At 43.6% G+C, this 25,289-nt stretch overlaps 1 protein-coding gene across 1 annotated transcript in view; it reads left to right on the plus strand.

Annotated features, from left to right (window-relative positions):
* Positions 1 to 25,289, plus strand: part of LOC138772835 (uncharacterized) — a 128,086-nt gene that overhangs the window by 42,983 nt on the left and 59,814 nt on the right. The window contains exons 3-4 of the mRNA XM_069953555.1: positions 9,361 to 9,438; positions 18,957 to 19,130. Coding sequence (XP_069809656.1) covers positions 9,361 to 9,438; positions 18,957 to 19,130 — 252 coding nt within the window. The remainder of the gene's footprint in view (positions 1 to 9,360; positions 9,439 to 18,956; positions 19,131 to 25,289) is intronic.

Consider the following 25,289-nt stretch of genomic DNA (forward strand, 5'->3'; position numbering starts at 1 on the left):
AGCCATACCACTATATCCTGGGGGGGAACAGACTCATTCCAGAAGATGATATTTACCGTGGCCGTATCGGGCTTAGAAATGGGAATGAGGATGAACTTATTCCAGCTCTCTGTGTCCCTAAACCTGGGAAACTGCGCCCAAAACCGATCCAGACTGGACATGAGCTTAAAGCTAACGTCATAGCCCTGTCTGTCTGGAAGGTTTATTACGGCCAGGATGTCGGCTGGCGAGAACCCCATCTGGTGGCACAGGAGCTCCCGGATGACTAGTCTCCTGGCAGGGAGGTCTTCCATCTGGTGGTACAGGAGCCCCCGGATCACTAGTCTCCTGGCAGGGAGGTCTCCCATCTGGTGGCACAGGAGCTCCCGGATGACTAGTCTCCTGGCAGGGAGGTCTCCCATCTGGTGGCACAGGAGCTCCCGGATCACCAGTCTCCTGGTAGGGAGGTCTCCCATCTGGTGGCACAGGAGCTCCCGGATCACTAGTCTCCTGGCAGGGAGGTCTCCCATCTGGTGGCACAGGAGCTCCCGGATCACCAGTCTCCTGGTAGGGAGGTCTCCCATCTGGTGGCACAGGAGCTCCCGGATCACTAGTCTCCTGGCAGGGAGGTCTCCCATCTGGTGGCACAGGAACTCCCGGATCACTAGTCTCCTGGCAGGGAGGTCTCCCATCTGGTGGCACAGGAGCTCCCGGATCACTAGTCTCCTGGCAGGGAGGTCTCCCATCTGGTGGCACAGGAGCTCCCAGATCACTAGTCTCCTGGCAGGGAGGTCTTCCTTGTTGCCCTTATGTTTGAACCTCACCACGTTCCTCCTCTTAAACGCCTGGCCGGTATAATGGGCACTGGGGGTGAATGATGGAGCACCCCGACTCCAGGCGTTTCTGGGGGGTTCCTGACGGGGGGCACTCTCAGGGGGTTTAGGGTGAGGATCTGTACTAGAGGGGGCAGCCTCAACATGTGGGGGTAATGGGGGGAAATCACATGCAACATTATTTTCTATCTCCACCACCCCATCTACCATGGCATCATCAGATGGTTCCATGTCCCACACAGACTGCGTATCCCCTCCAACCCCTGACACCTCAGGTACACCATGACCACCACTACTGTCCACAGTATGACACCTAGATGACTGTCCACTGTCCTGCTGCTGTGCAGTGTTGGCTGGGACTTGTGGTGCCGATGATGCTTCTCCTGGGACTTGTAGTCCATGTGCTGCTGTCTGAGGGTCAGACACAGCAGGATCATTATTACTGTCCACAGTCTCACACACAGATGACTCTCCACACTCTCCACTGTCCTGCTGCTGTGTAGTGTTGGCTGGGACTTGTAGTGCATGTGCAGTCTGAGGGATAGGTTGTTGCTCAGGGACAGCCAGAGATGTTTGTGGCTGCTGTTGTCTCTGCTGATGTTTCCCCTCCTGGAACACAAAACTTGGGGCCTGCAGGATGACACGGGGCCCTCGCTGGGACATAGACGCAGCGTCTGAGGGTCTGGACTGGGATGATACAGTCTGAGCTTGGGCAGCAAAGCGTTCCTGGTTGTGGTAAGTCTCAGCCAGAGGCCCCATCCTCTCCAGGACACAGTCCATCTCCCTCACCACCTCAGCCAGCTCAACGCTCAGGGAGTGCAGCTTAGCATCATACAGGGTGTTACTCTCAGGGTGGACAGTTTTTAGATTGTAAATACAGTCTATTTGTAACTGCAGCATTTGTTTATGGTGTTTTAGCTCCCCCATCCTCCTTACCAGACCTGGGATCTCCTCCGCCATCTGCAGCTCAGGTGCTCTCTCTGGCTCCTTCTCTGCTGCTGCTGCTGGTCTCTCTGGCTTCTCCTCAGGTGTAGGTCTCTGTAGTCTCTCTGGCTCCTTCTCCTCAGGTGTAGGCCTCTGTGGTCTCTCTGGCTCCTTCTCCTCAGGTGTAGGTCTCTGTGCTCTCTCTGGCTCCTTCTCCTCAGGTGTAGGTCTCTGTGCTCTCTCTGGCTCCTTCTCCTCAGGTGTAGGCCTCTGTGGTCTCTCTGGCTCCTTCTCCTCTGGTGTAGGTCTCTGTGGTCTCTCTGGCTCCTTCTCTGCTGGTCTCTGTGGTCTCTCTGGCTCCTTCTCTGCTGGTCTCTCTGGCTTCTCCTCAGGTGTAGGCCTCTGTGGTCTCTCAGGCTGTTTGCAGTCACCTGGTTCCAGCTTTGTTGCAGATCTGGTCTTGCCTTGACCCACCATCCTGGAGACCATCACCTGCTGCCTGATGTTCTCCTGCAGGGTCTGTCTCTCCAGAGATGTCCTCTTCTGCCTGGGTGCAGGAGTGGGGGGCTGTCTCACCTTGCTGGCTTGGCTTAGGGCTTCCTGCTGCTGTTGTTGTCTCTTTAGTCTTACTGACTTCCATCATGTCTTCTTTCTTTGTACTTGTGCGGCTTACATTCCCATTACTGCTTTTCATACTGGAAACTTGTGGATTTTCATCCACTTTAGAATGATGGGAGTTGTCTCCCAGTGTAGGCCTTGGAGCCTGGGCCTCGCTTGGGGAGCTTCCCCACCCAGGGTGGCCCCGCCCCGGGCTTTCTCCAGGCATGAGAGCAATGCAGGCGAGCTACCAACACACGTCCTCACAGGTAGGAGGCAGTATTATAGTAGTTATATTCCTGTATATAGGAGCAGTATTATAGTAGTTATATTCCTGTATATAGGGGCAGTATTATAGTAGTTATATCCCTGTATATAGGAGCAGTATTATAGTAGTTATATCCCTGTATATAGGGGGCAGTATTATAGTAGTATATTCCTGTATATAGGAGCAGTATTATAGTAGTTATATCCCTGTATATAGGAGCAGTATTATAGTAGTATATTCCTGTATATAGGAGCAGTATTATAGTAGGTATATTCCTGTATATAGGAGCAGTATTATAGTAGTATATTCCTGTATATAGGAGCAGTATTATAGTAGTTATATCCCTGTATATAGGAGCAGTATTATAGTGGTTATATTCCTGTATATAGGAGCAGTATTATAGTAGTTATATCCCTGTATATAGGAGCAGTAATATAGTAGTATATTCCTGTATATAGGAGCAGTATTATAGTAGTATATCCCTGTATATAGGAGCAGTATTATAGTAGTTATATTCCTGTATATAGGAGCAGTATTATAGTAGTTATATTCCTGTATATAGGAGCAGTATTATAGTAGTTATATTCCTGTATATAGGAGCAGTAATATAGTAGTTATATTCCTGTATATAGGAGCAGTATTATAGTAGTTATATTCCTGTATATAGGAGCAGTATTATAGTAGTTATATTCCTGTATATAGGAGCAGTAATATAGTAGTTATATTCCTGTATATAGGAGCAGTATTATAGTAGTATATCCCTGTATATAGGAGCAGTATTATAGTAGTATATCCCTGTATATAGGAGCAGTATTATAGTAGTTATATTCCTGTATATAGGAGCAGTATTATAGTAGTTATATTCCTGTATATAGGAGCAGTATTATAGTAGTATATCCCTGTATATAGGAGCAGTATTATAGTAGTATATCCCTGTATATAGGAGCAGTATTATAGTAGTATATTCCTGTATATAGTAGCAGTATTATAGTAGTATATTCCTGTATATAGGGGCAGTATTATAGTAGTATATTCCTGTATATAGGAGCAGTATTATAGTAGGTATATCCCTGTATATAGGAGCAGTATTATAGTAGTTATATTCCTGTATATAGGAGCAGTATTATAGTAGTATATCCCTGTATATAGGAGCAGTATTATAGTAGTTATATTCCTGTATATAGGAGCAGTATTATAGTAGTTATATTCCTGTATATAGGAGCAGTATTATAGTAGTATATCCCTGTATATAGGAGCAGTATTATAGTAGTTATATTCCTGTATATAGGAGCAGTATTATAGTAGTTATATTCCTGTATATAGGAGCAGTATTATAGTAGTTATATTCCTGTATATAGGAGCAGTATTATAGTAGTATATTCCTGTATATAGGAGCAGTATTATAGTAGTTATATCCCTGTATATAGGAGCAGTATTATAGTAGTATATTCCTGTATATAGGGAGCAGTATTATAGTAGTTATATTCCTGGATATAGGAGCAGTATTATAGTAGTTATATTCCTGTATATAGGAGCAGTATTATAGTAGTTATATTCCTGTATATAGGAGCAGTATTATAGTAGTATATCCCTGTATATAGGAGCAGTATTATAGTAGTTATATTTCTGTATATAGGGGGCAGTATTATAGTAGTATATTCCTGTATATAGGAGCAGTATTATAGTAGTATATTCCTGTATATAGGAGCAGTATTATAGTAGTTATATTCCTGTATATAGGAGCAGTATTATAGTAGTTATATTCCTGTATATAGGAGCAGTAATATAGTAGTTATATTCCTGTATATAGGAGCAGTATTATAGTAGTATATCCCTGTATATAGGAGCAGTATTATAGTAGTTATATTCCTGTATATAGGAGCAGTATTATAGTAGTTATATTCCTGTATATAGGAGCAGTATTATAGTAGTTATATTCCTGTATATAGGGGGCAGTATTATAGTAGTTATATTCCTGTATATAGGAGCAGTAATATAGTAGTATATTCCTGTATATAGGAGCAGTATTATAGTAGTATATCCCTGTATATAGGGGCAGTATTATAGTAGTTATATCCCTGTATATAGGGAGCAGTATTATAGTAGTATATTCCTGTATATAGGAGCAGTATTATAGTAGTATATTCCTGTATATAGGAGCAGTATTATAGTAGTATATTCCTGTATATAGGAGCAGTATTATAGTAGTTATATCCCTGTATATAGGAGCAGTATTATAGTAGTATTTTTCTGTATATAGGGGCAGTATTATAGTAGTTATATTCCTGTATATAGGAGCAGTATTATAGTAGTTATATCCCTGTATATAGGAGCAGTATTATAGTAGTATATTCCTGTATATAGGGGAGCAGTATTATAGTAGTTATATTCCTGTATATAGGAGCAGTATTATAGTAGTATATTCCTGTATATAGGGAGCAGTATTATAGTAGTTATATCCCTGTATATAGGAGCAGTATTATAGTAGTTATATTCCTGTATATAGGAGCAGTATTATAGTAGTTATATTCCTGTATATAGGAGCAGTATTATAGTAGTTATATTCCTGTATATAGGGGCAGTATTATAGTAGTATATTCCTGTATATAGGAGCAGTATTATAGTAGTATATCCCTGTATATAGGAGCAGTATTATAGTAGTATATTCCTGTATATAGGAGCAGTATTATAGTAGTTATATCCCTGTATATAGGAGCAGTATTATAGTAGTATTTTTCTGTATATAGGGGCAGTATTATAGTAGTTATATTCCTGTATATAGGAGCAGTATTATAGTAGTTATATTCCTGTATATAGGGGGCAGTATTATAGTAGTTATATTCTTATATATAGGAGCAGTATTATAGTAGTATATTCCTGTATATAGGGAGCAGTATTATAGTAGTTATATTCCTGTATATAGGAGCAGTATTATAGTAGTATATTCCTGTATATAGGAGCAGTATTATAGTAGTTATATTCCTGTATATAGGAGCAGTATTATAGTAGTTATATTCCTGTATATAGGAGCAGTATTATAGTAGTATATTCCTGTATATAGGAGCAGTGTTATAGTAGTTATATTCCTGTATATAGGAGCAGTATTATAGTAGTTATATTCCTGTATATAGGAGCAGTATTATAGTAGTTATATCCCTGTATATAGGAGCAGTATTATAGTAGTATATTCCTGTATATAGGGGGCAGTATTATAGTAGTATATCCCTGTATATAGAAGCAGTATTATAGTAGTATATTCCTGTATATAGGGGAGCAGTATTATAGTAGTTATATTCCTGTATATAGGAGCAGTATTATAGTAGTTATATTCCTGTATATAGGAGCAGTATTATAGTAGTTATATTCCTGTATATAGGGGCAGTATTATAGTAGTATATTCCTGTATATAGGAGCAGTATTATAGTAGTATATTCCTGTATATAGGAGCAGTATTATAGTAGTTATATCCCTGTATATAGGAGCAGTATTATAGTAGTATTTTTCTGTATATAGGGGCAGTATTATAGTAGTTATATTCCTGTATATAGGAGCAGTATTATAGTAGTATATCCCTGTATATAGGAGCAGTATTATAGTAGTATATTCCTGTATATAGGAGCAGTATTATAGTAGTTATATTCCTGTATATAGGAGCAGTATTATAGTAGTTATATTCCTGTATATAGGAGCAGTAATATAGTAGTATATTCCTGTATATAGGAGCAGTATTATAGTAGTATATCCCTGTATATAGGGGCAGTATTATAGTAGTTATATCCCTGTATATAGGGAGCAGTATTATAGTAGTATATTCCTGTATATAGGAGCAGTATTATAGTAGTATATTCCTGTATATAGGAGCAGTATTATAGTAGTATATTCCTGTATATAGGAGCAGTATTATAGTAGTTATATCCCTGTATATAGGAGCAGTATTATAGTAGTATTTTTCTGTATATAGGGGCAGTATTATAGTAGTTATATTCCTGTATATAGGAGCAGTATTATAGTAGTTATATCCCTGTATATAGGAGCAGTATTATAGTAGTATATTCCTGTATATAGGGGGCAGTATTATAGTAGTATATCCCTGTATATAGAAGCAGTATTATAGTAGTATATTCCTGTATATAGGGGAGCAGTATTATAGTAGTTATATTCCTGTATATAGGAGCAGTATTATAGTAGTTATATTCCTGTATATAGGAGCAGTATTATAGTAGTTATATTCCTGTATATAGGGGCAGTATTATAGTAGTATATTCCTGTATATAGGAGCAGTATTATAGTCGTATATTCCTGTATATAGGAGCAGTATTATAGTAGTTATATCCCTGTATATAGGAGCAGTATTATAGTAGTATTTTTCTGTATATAGGGGCAGTATTATAGTAGTTATATTCCTGTATATAGGAGCAGTATTATAGTAGTATATCCCTGTATATAGGGGGCAGTATTATAGTAGTATATCCCTGTATATAGGGGCAGTATTATAGTAGTATATCCCTGTATATAGGAGCAGTATTATAGTAGTATATTCCTGTATATAGGGGAGCAGTATTATAGTAGTTATATTCCTGTATATAGGAGCAGTATTATAGTAGTTATATTCCTGTATATAGGAGCAGTATTATAGTAGTATATCCCTGTATATAGAAGCAGTATTATAGTAGTATATTCCTGTATATAGGGGAGCAGTATTATAGTAGTTATATTCCTGTATATAGGAGCAGTATTATAGTAGTTATATTCCTGTATATAGGAGCAGTATTATAGTAGTTATATTCCTGTATATAGGGGCAGTATTATAGTAGTATATTCCTGTATATAGGAGCAGTATTATAGTAGTATATTCCTGTATATAGGAGCAGTATTATAGTAGTTATATCCCTGTTTATAGGAGCAGTATTATAGTAGTATTTTTCTGTATATAGGGGCAGTATTATAGTAGTTATATTCCTGTATATAGGAGCAGTATTATAGTAGTATATCCCTGTATATAGGGGCAGTATTATAGTAGTATATCCCTGTATATAGGGGCAGTATTATAGTAGTATATCCCTGTATATAGGAGCAGTATTATAGTAGTATATTCCTGTATATAGGGGAGCAGTATTATAGTAGTTATATTCCTGTATATAGGAGCAGTATTATAGTAGTTATATTCCTGTATATAGGAGCAGTATTATAGTAGTTATATTCCTGTATATAGGGGCAGTATTATAGTAGTATATTCCTGTATATAGGAGCAGTATTATAGTAGTATATTCCTGTATATAGGAGCAGTATTATAGTAGTTATATCCCTGGATATAGGAGCAGTATTATAGTAGTTATATCCCTGTATATAGGAGCAGTATTATAGTAGTATTTTTCTGTATATAGGGGCAGTATTATAGTAGTTATATTCCTGTATATAGGAGCAGTATTATAGTAGTATATCCCTGTATATAGGGGCAGTATTATAGTAGTATATCCCTGTATATAGGGGCAGTATTATAGTAGTATATCCCTGTATATAGGAGCAGTATTATAGTAGTATATTCCTGTATATAGGGGAGCAGTATTATAGTAGTTATATTCCTGTATATAGGAGCAGTATTATAGTAGTTATATTCCTGTATATAGGAGCAGTATTATAGTAGTTATATTCCTGTATATAGGGGCAGTATTATAGTAGTATATTCCTGTATATAGGAGCAGTATTATAGTAGTATATTCCTGTATATAGGAGCAGTATTATAGTAGTTATATCCCTGGATATAGGAGCAGTATTATAGTAGTATATTCCTGTATATAGGGGCAGTATTATAGTAGTTATATTCCTGTATATAGGAGCAGTATTATAGTAGTATATTCCTGTATATAGGAGCAGTATTATAGTAGTTATATCCCTGTATATAGGAGCAGTATTATAGTAGTATATTCCTGTATATAGGAGCAGTATTATAGTAGTATATTCCTGTATATAGGAGCAGTATTATAGTAGTTATATCCCTGTATATAGGGAGCAGTATTATAGTAGTTATATTCCTGTATATAGGAGCAGTATTATAGTAGTATATTCCTGTATATAGGAGCAGTATTATAGTAGTTATATTCCTGTATATAGGAGCAGTATTATAGTAGTTATATCCCTGTATATAGGGAGCAGTATTATAGTAGTTATATTCCTGTATATAGGAGCAGTATTATAGTAGCTATATTCCTGTATATAGGAGCAGTATTATAGTAGTTATATCCCTGTATATAGGAGCAGTATTATAGTAGTATTTTTCTGTATATAGGGGGCAGTATTATAGTAGTATATTCCTGTATATAGGAGCAGTATTATAGTAGTTATATTGCTGTATATAGGGAGCAGTATTATAGTAGTTATATTCCTGTATATAGGAGCAGTATTATAGTAGTATATTCCTGTATATAGGAGCAGTATTATAGTAGTTATATTCCTGTATATAGGAGCAGTATTATAGTAGTTATATCCCTGTATATAGGAGCAGTATTATAGTAGTATTTTTCTGTATATAGGGGAGCAGTATTATAGTAGTAGCTTCCGGCTGATCTCCTCGGTGTATAATCTCTCTTCTCCTCGCTGTCTTCTGAAGGTTCTCTCTCAGGTATCTGGCTTGTACGGTGGGGGATGATGTTTGGCGGTGTCAGACGCTGCGGCTGATCTTCCGTTCATGCAGTATTCATCAGCCCGTGGACTCCTCTCACTCTCTCTCTGATAGAACTTTCTCTTGTTCTCTGTTCGCAGGCGCTGAGTCCTCCCCCCACCCAGTATAACTTCAATGTCTACAAATTCCGCTACCGGTGGCAGAAGAGAATCTTACAGGTAAGGTGGGAGAGTTTTCTGGCTGTTCTCCGTGTATTAGCGGATGGGGAGGATGAAATATTTACATGCTATAAATTATAGAGATTCTATAGATTCTTCTTCATGAATTTTCGGGTTTGAGTAGATTTTTCTTTTCTTTTTCTTGCACAAACTAACATTGTGTAACCAGGAGAGAAATGTCAAAGTTTGTAAATATACAACAAATACAATAGAGTATACTGCACTGGGCGGGGCGATTGGCGGTCTGACTGTAGTCGTAGTCAGAACTTGTCACCCTTAGGACAGGCAGGGCAGACTCTACTGTAATGCTAGGGTGTGGCGGTGCTCGGCGGAATATACTGCACTGCCTCTAAATAATATCGTCATATATGTACCATGTGATACTATTCACACTGAGCCAATAGCATCACAACCACATATTACCGCCATATAGTACCTGAATAACTCCACCATAGTGTGACCAAATAAAACCACTGCATCGGGAACTTGTATTACCACTGCAAAGTGACTGAACAAACACATTATATAACCCCACATAGTGAATGAATAACACCGCTACACACGGCTGTACTGTAATTGCATGATACGGCTGCACTGTAATTGCATGATACGGCTGCACTGTAATCAGATGATACGACCGCACTGTAATGAGATGATACGGCCCAACTGTAATGGGATGATACGACCGCACTGTAATGAGATGATACGGCCCAACTGTAATAGGATGATACGGCCGCTCTGTAATGTGATGATACGGCCGCTCTGTAATGGGATGATACAGCCGCACTGTAATGGGATGATACGGCCGCACTGTAATGGGATGATACGGCCGCTCTGTAATGGGATGATACGGCCGCACTGTAATGGGATGATACGGCCGCACTGTAATGGGATGATACGGCCGCACTGTAATGGGATGATACGGCCGCACTGTAATGGGATGATACGGCCGCTCTGTAATGGGATGATACGGCCGCACTGTAATGGGATGATACGGCCGCACTGTAATGGGATGATACGGCCGCACTGTAATCGGATGATACGGCTGCTCTGTAATGGGATGATACAGCCGCACTGTAATGGGATGATACGGCCGCTCTGTAATGGGATGATACGGCCGCATTGTTATCGGATGATACGGCCGCACTGTAATGGGATGATACGGCCGCACTGTAATCAGATGATACGGCCGCACTGTAATCAGATGATACGCCCGCACTGTAAAGGGATGATACGCCCGCACTGTAATGGGATGATACGGCCGCACTGTAATGGGAGGAAACGGCTGCACTGTAATTGCATGATACGGCTGAACTGTAATTACATGATACGGCCGCACTGTAATGGGACGATACGGCCGCACTGTAATCGCATTATACGGCCGCACTGTAATGGGATGATACGTTCGCACTGTAATCAGATGATATGGCTGCACTGTAATCAGATGATACGGCCGCACTGTAATCAGATGATACGCCCGCACTGTAAAGGGATGATACGCCCGCACTGTAATCGGATGATACGGCTGCTCTGTAATGGGATGATACGGCCGCACTGTAATGGGATGATACGGCCGCTCTGTAATGGGATGATACGGCCGCATTGTTATCGGATGATACGGCCGCACTGTAATGGGATGATACGGCCGCACTGTAATCAGATGATACGGCCGCACTGTAATGGGATGATACGGCCGCACTGTAATGGGAGGAAACGGCTGCACTGTAATTGCATGATACGGCTGAACTGTAATCACATGATACGGCCGCACTGTAATCAGATGATACGGCCGCACTGTAATGGGACGATACGGCCGCACTGTAATGGGATGATACGGCCGCACTGTAATGGGAGGAAACGGCCGCACTGTAATCGCATTATACGGCCGCACTGTAATGGGATGATACGGCCGCACTGTAATCGCATTATACGGCCGCACTGTAATTGCATGATATGTTCGCACTGTAATCAGATGATACGGCCGCACTGTAATCAGATGATACGGCCGCACTGTAATCAGATGATACGGCCGCACTGTAATCAGATGATACGGCCGCACATTAGGACCTTAAATTACCACTATATATTGACTGAATAACATCTCCATGCTGCTCCAAATTATCACCAAAAAGATACTGAAAAATACACGGCCATACTGTTACTATATAAGATAATCCTATAATAGTCCTATCACCATGGGGAGTGTGATCCAGCAGCATAGATATTACACATACAGAAAGCTCCACGCTAAAGTGAAGGCGTTATATAATAATAATATGGACAAGGAGAGAGAGGAGGTGCTGCACCTCACACCTATGGCTGACACTAATACCTCACACCTATGGCTGACACTAATACCTCACACCTATGGCTGACACTAATACCTCACACCTATGGCTGACACTAATACCTCACACCTATGGCTGATACTAATACCGCACCTCACACCTATGGCTGATACTAATACCGCACCTCACACCTATGGCTGACACTAATACCTCACACCTATGGCTGACACTAATACCTCACACCTATGGCTGACACTAATACCTCACCTCACACCTATGGCTGACACTAATACCTCACACCTATGGCTGACACTAATGCTGCACCTCACACCTATGGCTGACACTAATACCTCACACCTATGGCTGATACTAATACCTCACACCTATGGCTGACACTAATACCTCACACCTATGGCTGACACTAATACCTCACACCTATGGCTGACACTAATACCTCACACCTATGGCTGATACTAATACCGCACCTCACACCTATGGCTGACACTAATAACTCACACCTATGGCTGACACTAATGCTGCACCTCACACCTATGGCTGACACTAATGCAGCACCTCACACCTATGGCTGACACTAATGCTGCACCTCACACCTATGGCTGACACTAATGCCGCCCCTCACACCTATGGCTGACACTAATGCTGCACATCACACCTATGGCTGACACTAATGCTGCACCTCACACCTATGGCTGACACTAATGCAGCACCTCACACCTATGGCTGACACTAATGCCGCACCTCACACCTATGGCTGACACGAATACCTCACACCTATGGCTGACACTAATGCCGCCCCTCACACCTATGGCTGACACTAATGCTGCACCTCACACCTATGGCTGACACTAATGCTGCACCTCACACCTATGGCTGACACTAATGCTGCACCTCACACCTATGGCTGACATTAATACCGCACCTCACACCTATGGCTGACATTAATACCGCACCTCACACCTATGGCTGACACTAATGCCGCACATCACACCTATGGCTGACACTAATGCTGCACCTCACACCTATAGCTGACATTAATACCGCACCTCACACCTATGGCTGATACTAATGCAGCACCTCACACCTATGGCTGATAGTAATGCCGCACATCACACCTATGGCTGACACTAATGCCGCACATCACACCTATGGCTGATAGTAATGCCGCACATCACACCTATGGCTGACACTAATGCTGCACCTCACACCTATGGCTGACACTAATGCCGCACCTCACACCTATGGCTGACACTAATGCTGCACCTCACACCTATGGCTGACACTAATGCTGCCCCTCACACCTATGGCTGACACTAATGCCGCCCCTCACACCTATGGCTGATACTAATGCCGCACATCACACCTATGGCTGATACTAATGCCGCACCTCACACCTATGGCTGACACTAATGCTGCACCTCATACCTATGGCTGACATTAATACCTCACACCTATGGCTGACACTAATGCCTCACCTCACACCTATGGCTGACACTAATACCTCACACCTATGGCTGACACTAATGCAGCACCTCACACCTATGGCTGACATTAATACCTCACACCTATGGCTGACACTAATGCTGCACCTCACACCTATGGCTGACACTAATGCTGCACCTCACACCTATGGCTGACACTAATGCTGCACCTCACACCTATGGCTGACATTAATACCTCACACCTATGGCTGACACTAATGCTGCACCTCACACCTATGGCTGACACTAATGCCGCCCCTCACACCTATGGCTGACACTAATACCTCACACCTATGGCTGACACTAATACCGCACCTCACACCTATGGCTGACACTAATACCTCACACCTATGGCTGACACTAATGCTGCACCTCACACCTATGGCTGACACTAATGCTGCACCTCACACCTATGGCTGACACTAATGCTGCACCTCACACCTATGGCTGACACTAATGCCGCACATCACACCTATGGCTGACACTAATGCCGCCCCTCACACCTATGGCTGACACTAATGCCGCCCCTCACACCTATGGCTGATACTAATGCAGCACCTCACACCTCTGGCTGACACTAATACCTCACACCTATGGCTGACACTAATGCTGCACCTCACACCTATGGCTGACACTAATGCTGCACCTCACACCTATGGCTGACACTAATGCCGCCCCTCACACCTATGGCTGACACTAATGCCGCCCCTCACACCTATGGCTGACACTAATGCTGCACCTCACACCTATGGCTGACACTAATGCTGCACCTCACACCTATGGCTGACACTAATGCTGCACCTCACACCTATGGCTGACACTAATGCCGCCCCTCACACCTATGGCTGACATTAATACCTCACACCTATGGCTGACACTAATGCCGCACCTCACACTTATGGCTGACACTAATGCCGCACCTCACACGTATGGCTGACACTAATGCCGCACCTCACACTTATGGCTGACACTAATGCCGCACCTCACACGTATGGCTGATACTAATGCTGCACCTCACACCTATGGCTGACACTAATGCTGCACATCACACCTATGGCTGACACTAATGCTGCACATCACACCTATGGCTGACACTAATACCTCACACCTATGGCTGACACTAATGCTGCACATCACACCTATGGCTGACACTAATACCTCACACCTATGGCTGATACTAATGCCGCACCTCACACCTATGGCTGACACTAATACCTCACACCTATGGCTGATACTAATGCCGCACCTCACACCTATGGCTGACACTAATGCAGCACCTCACACCTATAGCTGACACTAATGCCGCCCCTCACACCTATGGCTGACACTAATACCTCACACCTATGGCTGATACTAATGCCGCACCTCACACCTATGGCTGACACTAATACCTCACACCTATGGCTGATACTAATGCCGCACCTCACACCTATGGCTGACACTAATGCAGCACCTCACACCTATAGCTGACACTAATGCCGCCCCTCACACCTATGGCTGACACTAATACCTCACACCTATGGCTGATACTAATGCCGCACCTCACACCTATGGCTGACACTAATGCCGCACCTCACACCTATGGCTGACACTAATGCTGCACATCACACCTATGGCTGACACTAATGCAGCACCTCACACCTATGGCTGACACTAATGCCGCACCTCACACCTATGGCTGACACTAATGCAGCACCTCACACCTATAGCTGACACTAATGCCGCCCCTCACACCTATGGCTGACACTAATACCTCACACCTATGGCTGATACTAATGCCGCACCTCACACCTATAGCTGACACTAATGCTGCACATCACACCTATGGCTGACACTAATGCTGTACCTCACACCTATGGCTGACACTAATGCTGCACCTCACACCTATGGCTGACACTAATGCTGCACCTCACACCTATCGCTGACACTAATGCCTCACACCTATGGCTGACACTAATGCCGCCCCTCACACCTATAGCTGACACTAATGCCGCACCTCACACCTATGGCTGACACTAATGCCGCACCTCACACCTATGGCTGACACTAATACCTCACACCTATGGCTGACACTAATACCTCACACCTATGGCTGACACTAATGCCGCACCTCACACCTATGGCTGACACTAATACCTCACACCTATGGCTGACACTAATGCCGCACCTCACACCTATGGCTGACACTAATACCTCACACCTATGGCTGACACTGCTGACTGAGCAATGGTGAGTGATAAGACCATCTTCACACTTGTGTTGCTTGGTGGCAGCTTTCTTTCCCTTTGGGGGGCCCTTGGGGATTGGTCCTGTGACATTGGGGTTGCAGGGTCATTCTATGGCCTCCCTTCCCTGCATGTGCTCGCTTTGCAGTATTTGTAGTCGCTGACCGACACGGTGTGGGGTTAGTGTAGGGACCCGTGATGGATCGGGTTTCCCCATAACAGGAGCAATAGTCTGTTCCAGCACGTGTGCTGCTATCTCCCTGCTTTGCTATGCTCACTGCCCCCTCCCTCCTGTATATACCCCCCCTGCTCACTGCCCCCTCCCTCCTGTATATACCCCCCCCTGCTCACTGCCCCCTCCCTCCTGTATATACCCCCCCTGCTCACTGCCCCTCCCTCCTGTATATACCCCCCCCTGCTCACTGCCCCCTCCCTCCTGTATATACCCCCCCCCCCTGCTCACTGCCCCCTCCCTCCTGTATATACCCCCCCCCCTGCTCACTGCCCCCTCCCTCCTGTATACCCCCCCCCTGCTCACTGCCCCCTCCCTCCTGTATATACCCCCCCCTGCTCACTGCCCCCTCCCTCCTGTATATACCCCCCCCTGCTCACTGCCCTCTCCCTCCTGTATATACCCCCCCTGCTCACTGCCCCCTCCCTCCTGTATATACCCCCCCCTTGCTCACTGCCCCTCCCTCCTGTATATACCCCCCCCCTGCTCACTGCCCCCTCCCTCCTGTATATACCCCCCCTGCTCACTGCCCCTCCCTCCTGTATATACCCCCCCTGCTCACTGCCCCTCCCTCCTGTATATACCCCCCCCTGCTCACGGCCCCTCCCTCCTGTATATACCCCCCCTGCTCACTGCCCCCTCCCTCCTGTATATACCCCCCCCCTGCTCACTGCCCCCTCCCTCCTGTATATACCCCCCCCTGCTCACTGCCCCCTCCCTCCTGTATATACCCCCCTCTGCTCACTGCCCCCTCCCTCCTGTATATACCCCCCCTGCTCACTGCCCCCTCCCTCCTGTATATACCCCCCCTGCTCACTGCCCCCTCCCTCCTGTATATACCCCCCCTTGCTCACTGCCCCTCCCTCCTGTATATACCCCCCCCTGCTCACTGCCCCCTCCCTCCTGTATATACCCCCCCTGCTCACTGCCCCTCCCTCCTGTATATACCCCCCCTGCTCACTGCCCCTCCCTCCTGTATATACCCCCCCTGCTCACTGCCCCTCCCTCCTGTATATACCCCCCTCTGCTCACTGCCCCCTCCCTCCTGTATATACCCCCCCTGCTCACTGCCCCCTCCCTCCTGTATACTCCCCCCCTGCTCACTGCCCCCTCCCTCCTGTATATACACCCCCTGCTCACTGCCCCCTCCCTCCTGTATACTCCCCCCCTGCTCACTGCCCCCTCCCTCCTGTATATACACCCCCTGCTCACTGCCCCTCCCTCCTGTATATACCCCCCCTGCTCACTGCCCCCTCCCTCCTGTATATACCGCCCCCTGCTCACTGCCCCTCCCTCCTGTATATACCCCCCCTGCTCACTGCCCCTCCCTCCTGTATATACCCCCCCCTGCTCACTGCCCCTCCCTCCTGTATATACCCCCCCCTGCTCACTGCCCCTCCCTCCTGTATACTCCCCCCTGCTCACTGCCCCTCCCTCCTGTATACTCCCCCCTGCTCACTGCCCCCTCCCTCCTGTATATACCCCCCCTGCTCACTGCCCCCTCCCTCCTGTATATTCCCCCCCTGCTCACTGCCCCTCCCTCCTGTATATTCCCCCCCTGCTCACTGCCCCCTCCCTCCTGTATATACCCCCCCTGCTCACTGCCCCCTCCCTCCTGTATATACCCCCCCCTTGCTCACTGCCCCTCCCTCCTGTATATACCCCCCCCCTTGCTCACTGCCCCTCCCTCACCAAGGTGGCCACTTCCCCCTGGGCGGTACCATAGCGGCCACTCCCCCCCGGGCGGTACCATGGCGGCCATTCCCCTTCTGGGCGGTACCAAGGTGGCCACTCCCCCTGGGTGGTACCAAGATGGCCACTCCCCCCTGGGCGGTACCATGGCGGCCACTCCCCCCCCCCCCCCCCCCGAGCGACACTATGGCGGCCACTCCCCCCCCCCCTGGGCGGTACCATAGCGGCCACTTTCCCCTGGGCGGTACCAAGGCGGCCACTCCCCTCCTGGGCGGTACCAAGGCTGCCACTCCCCTCCCCTGGGTGGTACCAAGGCGCCCACTCCCCTCTGGGCGGTACCATAGCGGCCATTCCCCCCCTGGGCGGTACCATGGCGGCCATTCCCTCCCCTGGGCGGTGCCATAGCGGCCACTCCCCCCTGGGCGGTACCATGCCGGCCAATCCCTCCCTGGGCGGTACCAAGACGGCCACTCTCCCCTGGGCGGTACCATGGCGGCCACTCCCCCCTGGGCGGTACCATGGCGGCCACTTCCCCCCCCCCTGGGCGATACTATGGCAGCCACTCCCCCCCCCCCCCTGGGCGGTACCATAGCGGCCACTTCCCCCTGGGCGGTACCAAGGCGGCCATTCCCCCCCTGGGCGGTACCAAGGCTGCCACTCCCCTCCCCTGGGTGGTACCAAGGCGGCCACTCCCCTCTGGGCGGTACCATGGCGGCCATTCCCCCCCCTGGGCGGTACCATGGTGGCCATTCCCCCCCCCTGGGCGGTACCATGGCGGCCATTCCCCCCTGGGCGGTACCATGGCGGCCATTCCCTCCCCTGGGCGGTACCATAGCGGCCACTCCCCCCTGGGCGGTACCATGGCGGCCATTCCCTCCCTGGGCGGTACCAAGACGGCCACTCCCCCCTGGGCGGTACCATGGCGGCCACTCCCCCCTGGGCGATACTATGGTGGCCACTCCCCCCCTGGGCGGTACCATAGAAGGCACTCCCTCCTGGGCGGTACCAAGGCGGCCATTCCCCCCTGGGCGGTACCAAGGCGGCCACTCCCCCCTGGGCGGTACCAAGGCGGCCATTCCCCCCCTGGGCGGTACCAAGGCGGCCACTCCCCCCTGGGCGGTACCAAGGCAGCCATTCCCCTCCTGGGCGGTACCAAGGCGGCCACTCCCCCCTGGATGATACCATGTTGGCCACTCCCCCCTGGGTGGTACCATGATGGCCACTTCCCCCTGGGTGGTACCATGGCGGCCACTCCCCCATGGGCGGTACCTTACGGTAACCCCCTCCCCTGGGCGGTACCATGGCGGCCACTCCCCCCCTGGGCTATAGTATGGTGGCCACTCCCCCCCTGGGCAGTACCATAGCGGGCACTCCCTCCTGGGCGGTACCATGGTGGCCACTCCCCCCCTGGGCGGTACCATGGGGGCCACTCCCCCCCCCCTGGGCGGTACCATCCCATTGGCTTCTCTACACTGTAACTGCTGCTGCCCCCTGTGCCCTGTAGATGGTCACACCTGGCTGATCACTGTAGCTGGATGCTGGGACTTGTAGTTCCTCACACTGAGTCCTTCTCTCCCCTCAGATTGATTTCAATACCCAGATGATATTCAACATAGAGAAAGGAACATTGAAGAAACAATTCCCCTTCCAGCAAGTCCGTTCCTGCGCTGCCACCGACGGCCTGAGGTTCTCCATCTCCTTCCACGGCCACCAAGACTATGAGCTGGAGGCGGCGAGTGCCGAGGATAAACAATCCGTGAGTGCCACACTGCTATAACCTGGGTGTATACTGTATATAATAGCTGCTATAACCTGGGTATATACTGTATATAATAGCTGCTATAACCTGGGTATATACTGTATATAATAGCTGCTATAACCTGGGTATATACTGTATATAATAGCTGCTATAACCTGGGTATATACTGTATATAATAGCTGCTATAACCCAGGAGTATACTGTATATAATAGCTGCTATAACCTGGGTATATACTGTATATAATAGCTGCTATAACCTGGGTATATACTGTATATAATAGCTGCTATAACCCGGGTGTATACTGTATATAATAGCTGCTATAACCCGGGTGTATACTGTATATAATAGCTGCTATAACCCGGGTATATACTGTATATAATAGCTGCTATAACCCGGGTGTATACTGTATATAATAGCTGCTATAACCCGGGTGTATACTGTATATAATAGCTGCTATAACCTGGGTATATACTGTATATAATAGCTGCTATAACCTGGGTATATACTGTATATAATAGCTGCTATAACCTGGGTATATACTGTATATAATAGCTGCTATAACCTGGGTATATACTGTATATAATAGCTGCTATAACCCAGGAGTATACTGTATATAATAGCTGCTATAACCCGGGTGTATACTGTATATAATAGCTGCTATAACCTGGGTATATACTGTATATAATAGCTGCTATAACCCAGGAGTATACTGTATATAATAGCTGCTATAACCTGGGTATATACTGTATATAATAGCTGCTATAACCTGGGTATATACTGTATATAATAGCTGCTATAACCCGGGTGTATACTGTATATAATAGCTGCTATAACCTGGGTATATACTGTATATAATAGCTGCTATATCCTGGGTATATACTGTATATAATAGCTGCTATAACCTGGGTATATACTGTATATAATAGCTGCTATAACCTGGGTATATACTGTATATAATAGCTGCTATAACCCAGGAGTATACTGTATATAATAGCTGCTATAACCCGGGTGTATACTGTATATAATAGCTGCTATAACCTGGGTATATACTGTATATAATAGCTGCTATAACCTGGGTATATACTGTATATAATAGCTGCTATAACCTGGGTATATACTGTATATAATAGCTGCTATAACCTGGGTATATACTGTATATAATAGCTGCTATAACCCAGGAGTATACTGTATATAATAGCTGCTATAACCCGGGTATATACTGTATATAATAGCTGCTATAACCTGGGTATATACTGTATATAATAGCTGCTATAACCCAGGAGTATACTGTATATAATAGCTGCTATAACCTGGGTATATACTGTATATAATAGCTGCTATAACCCAGGAGTATACTGTATATAATAGCTGCTATAACCTGGGTATATACTGTATATAATAGCTGCTATAACCCGGGTGTATACTGTATATAATAGCTGCTATAACCCAGGTATACACTGTATATAATAGCTGCTATTACCTGGGTATATACTGTATATAATAGCTGCTATAACCCGGGTGTATACTGTATATAATAGCTGCTATAACCTGGGTATATACTGTATATAATAGCTGCTATAACCTGGGTATATACTGTATATAATAGCTGCTATAACCTGGGTATATACTGTATATAATAGCTGCTATAACCTGGGTATATACTGTATATAATAGCTGTTATAACCTGAGTATATACTGTATATAATAGCTGCTATAACCCAGGAGTATACTGTATATAATAGCTGCTATAACCTGGGTATATACTGTATATAATAGCTGCTATAACCCAGGAGTATACTGTATATAATAGCTGCTATAACCTGGGTATATACTGTATATAATAGCTGCTATAACCTGGGTGTATACTGTATATAATAGCTGCTATATCCTGGGTATATACTGTATATAATAGCTGCTATAACCTGGGTATATACTGTATATAATAGCTGCTATAACCCAGGAGTATACTGTATATAATAGCTGCTATAACCTGGGTATATACTGTATATAATAGCTGCTATAACCCAGGAGTATACTGTATATAATAGCTGCTATAACCTGGGTATATACTGTATATAATAGCTGCTATAACCTGGGTATATATTGTACATAATAGCTGCTATAACCCGGGTGTATACTGTATATAATAGCTGCTATAACCTGGGTATATACTGTATATAATAGCTGCTATAACCTGGGTATATACTGTATATAATAGCTGCTATAACCTGGGTATATACTGTATATAATAGCTGCTATAACCTGGGTATATACTGTATATAATAGCTGTTATAACCTGAGTATATACTGTATATAATAGCTGCTATAACGCAGGAGTATACTGTATATAATAGCTGCTATAACCTGGGTATATACTGTATATAATAGCTGCTATAACCCAGGAGTATACTGTATATAATAGCTGCTATAACCTGGGTATATACTGTATATAATAGCTGCTATAACCTGGGTATATACTGTATATAATAGCTGCTATATCCTGGGTATATACTGTATATAATAGCTGCTATAACCTGGGTGTATACTGTATATAGTAGCTGCTATAACCCGGGTGTATAGTTTATATAATAGCTGCTATAACCTGGGTGTATACTGTATATAGTAGCTGCTATAACCCAGGAGTATACTGTATATAATAGCTGCTATAACCCGGGTGTATACTTTATATAATAGCTGCTATAACACAGGTATATACTGTATTTAATAGCTGCTATAATCCGGGTATACACTGTATATAATAGCTGTTATAACCTGGGTATATACTGTATATAATAACTGCTATAACCTGGGTATACACTGTATATAATAGCTGCTATGACCTGGGTATATACTGTATATAAAAGCTGCTATGACCTGGGTATATACTGTATAGAATAGCTGCTATAACCCGGGTATATACTGTATAGAATAGCTGCTATAACCTGGGTATATACTGTATATAATAGCTGCTATAATCCGGGTATACACTGTATATAATAGCCGCTGTAACCTGGGTGTATACTGTATAGAATAGCTGCTATAACCTGGGTGTATACTGTATATAATAGTTGCTATAACCTGGGTATATACTGTATATAATAGCTGCTGTAACCTGGGTATATACTGTATATAATAGCTGCTATAACCTGGGTATATACTGTATATAATAGCTGCTATAACCTGGGTATATACTGGATATAATAGCTGCTATAACCCGGGTGTATTCTGTATATTATAGCTGCTATAACCTGGGTATATACTGTATATAATAGCTGCTATAACCTGGGTATATACTGTATATAATAGCTGCTATAACCCGGGTGTATACTGTATATTATAGCTGCTATAACCTGGGTATATACTGTATTTAATAGCTGCTATAACCTGGGTATATACTGAATATAATAGATGCTATAACCTGGGTATATACTGTATACAATAGCTGCTATAACCCAGGAGTATACTGTATATAATAGCTGCTATAACCCGGGTGTATACTGTATATAATAGCTGCTATAACCTGAGTATATACTGTATATAATAGCTGCTATAACCTGGGTATATACTGTATATAATAGCTGCTATAACCTGGGTATATACTGTATATAATAGCTGCTATAACCCGGGTGTATACTGTATATAATAGCTGCTATAACCTGGGTATATACTGTATATAATAGCTGCTATAACCTGGGTATATACTGTATATAATAGCTGCTATAACCTGGGTATATACTGTATATAATAGCTGCTATAACCTGGGTATATACTGTATATAATAGCTGTTATAACCTGAGTATATACTGTATATAATAGCTGCTATAACCCAGGAGTATACTGTATATAATAGCTGCTATAACCTGGGTATATACTGTATATAATAGCTGCTATAACCCAGGAGTATACTGTATATAATAGCTGCTATAACCTGGGTATATACTGTATATAATAGCTGCTATAACCCAGGAGTATACTGTATATAATAGCTGCTATAACCTGTGTATATACTGTATATAATAGCTGCTATAACCCAGGAGTATACTGTATATAATAGCTGCTATAACCTGGGTATATACTGTATATAATAGCTGCTATAACCTGGGTATATACTGTATATAATAGCTGCTATAACCCAGGAGTATACTGTATATAATAGCTGCTATAACCTGGGTATATACTGTATATAATAGCTGCTATAACCCAGGAGTATACTGTATATAATAGCTGCTATAACCTGGGTATATACTGTATATAATAGCTGCTATAACCTGGGTATATACTGTATATAATAGCTGCTATAACCTGGGTATATACTGTATATAATAGCTGCTATATCCTGGGTATATACTGTATATAATAGCTGCTATAACCTGGGTATATACTGTATATAATAGCTGCTATAACCTGGGTATATACTGTATATAATAGCTGCTATATCCTGGGTATATACTGTATATAATAGCTGCTTTATCCTGGGTATATACTGTATATAATAGCTGCTATAACCTGGGTATATACTGTATATAATAGCTGCTATAACCTGGGTATATACTGTATATAATAGCTGCTATATCCTAGTATATACTGTATATAATAGCTGCTATAACCTGGGTGTATACTGTATATAGTAGCTGCTATAACCCGGGTGTATACTTTATATAATAGCTGCTATAACATGGGTATATACTGTATAGAATAGCTGCTATAACACAGGTATATACTGTATTTAATAGCTGCTATAATCCGGGTATACACTGTATATAATAGCTGTTATAACCTGGGTATATACTGTATATAATATCTGCTATAACCTGGGTATACACTGTATATAATAGCTGCTATGACCTGGGTATATACTGTATATAAAAGCTGCTATGACCTGGGTATATACTGTATAGAATAGCTGCTATAACCCGGGTATATACTGTATAGAATAGCTGCTATAACCTGGGTATATACTGTATATAATAGCTGCTATAATCCCGGTATACACTGTATATAATAGCCGCTGTAACCTGGGTGTATACTGTATAGAATAGCTGCTATAACCTGGGTGTATACTGTATATAATAGTTGCTATAACCTGGGTATATACTGTATATAATAGCTGCTGTAACCTGGGTATATACTGTATATAATAGCTGCTATGATCTGGGTATATACTGTATATAATAGCTGCTATAACCTGGGTATATACTGTATATAATAGCTACTATAACCTGGGTATATACTGGATATAATAGCTGCTATAACCCGGGTGTATTCTGTATATTATAGCTGCTATAACCTGGGTATATACTGTATATAATAGCTGCTATAACCTGGGTATATACTGTATATAATAGCTGCTATAACCCGGGTGTATACTGTATATTATAGCTGCTATAACCTGGGTATATACTGTATTTAATAGCTGCTATAACCTGGGTATATACTGAATATAATAGATGCTATAACCTGGGTATATACTGTATACAATAGCTGCTATAACCCAGGAGTATACTGTATATAATAGCTGCTATAACCCGGGTGTATACTGTATATAATAGCTGCTATAACCTGAGTATATACTGTATATAATAGCTGCTATAACCTGGGTATATACTGTATATAATAGCTGCTATAACCCGGGTGTATACTGTATATAATAGCTGCTATAACCTGGGTATATACTGTATATAATAGCTGCTATAACCTGGGTATATACTGTATATAATAGCTGCTATAACCTGGGTATATACTGTATATAATAGCTGTTATAACCTGAGTATATACTGTATATAATAGCTGCTATAACCCAGGAGTATACTGTATATAATAGCTGCTATAACCTGGGTATATACTGTATATAATAGCTTCTATAACCCAGGAGTATACTGTATATAATAGCTGCTATAACCTGGGTATATACTGTATATAATAGCTGCTATAACCCGGGTGTATACTGTATATAATAGCTGCTATAACCTGGGTATATACTGTATATAATAGCTGTTATAACCTGAGTATATACTGTATATAATAGCTGCTATAACCTGGGTGTATACTGTATATAATAGCTGCTATATCCTGGGTATATACTGTATATAATAGCTGCTATAACCCAGGAGTATACTGTATATAATAGCTGCTATAACCTGGGTATATACTGTATA

This window comes from Dendropsophus ebraccatus, chromosome 14 (assembly GCF_027789765.1).
Source record: "Dendropsophus ebraccatus isolate aDenEbr1 chromosome 14, aDenEbr1.pat, whole genome shotgun sequence".
Lineage (NCBI taxonomy): Eukaryota > Metazoa > Chordata > Amphibia > Anura > Hylidae > Dendropsophus > Dendropsophus ebraccatus.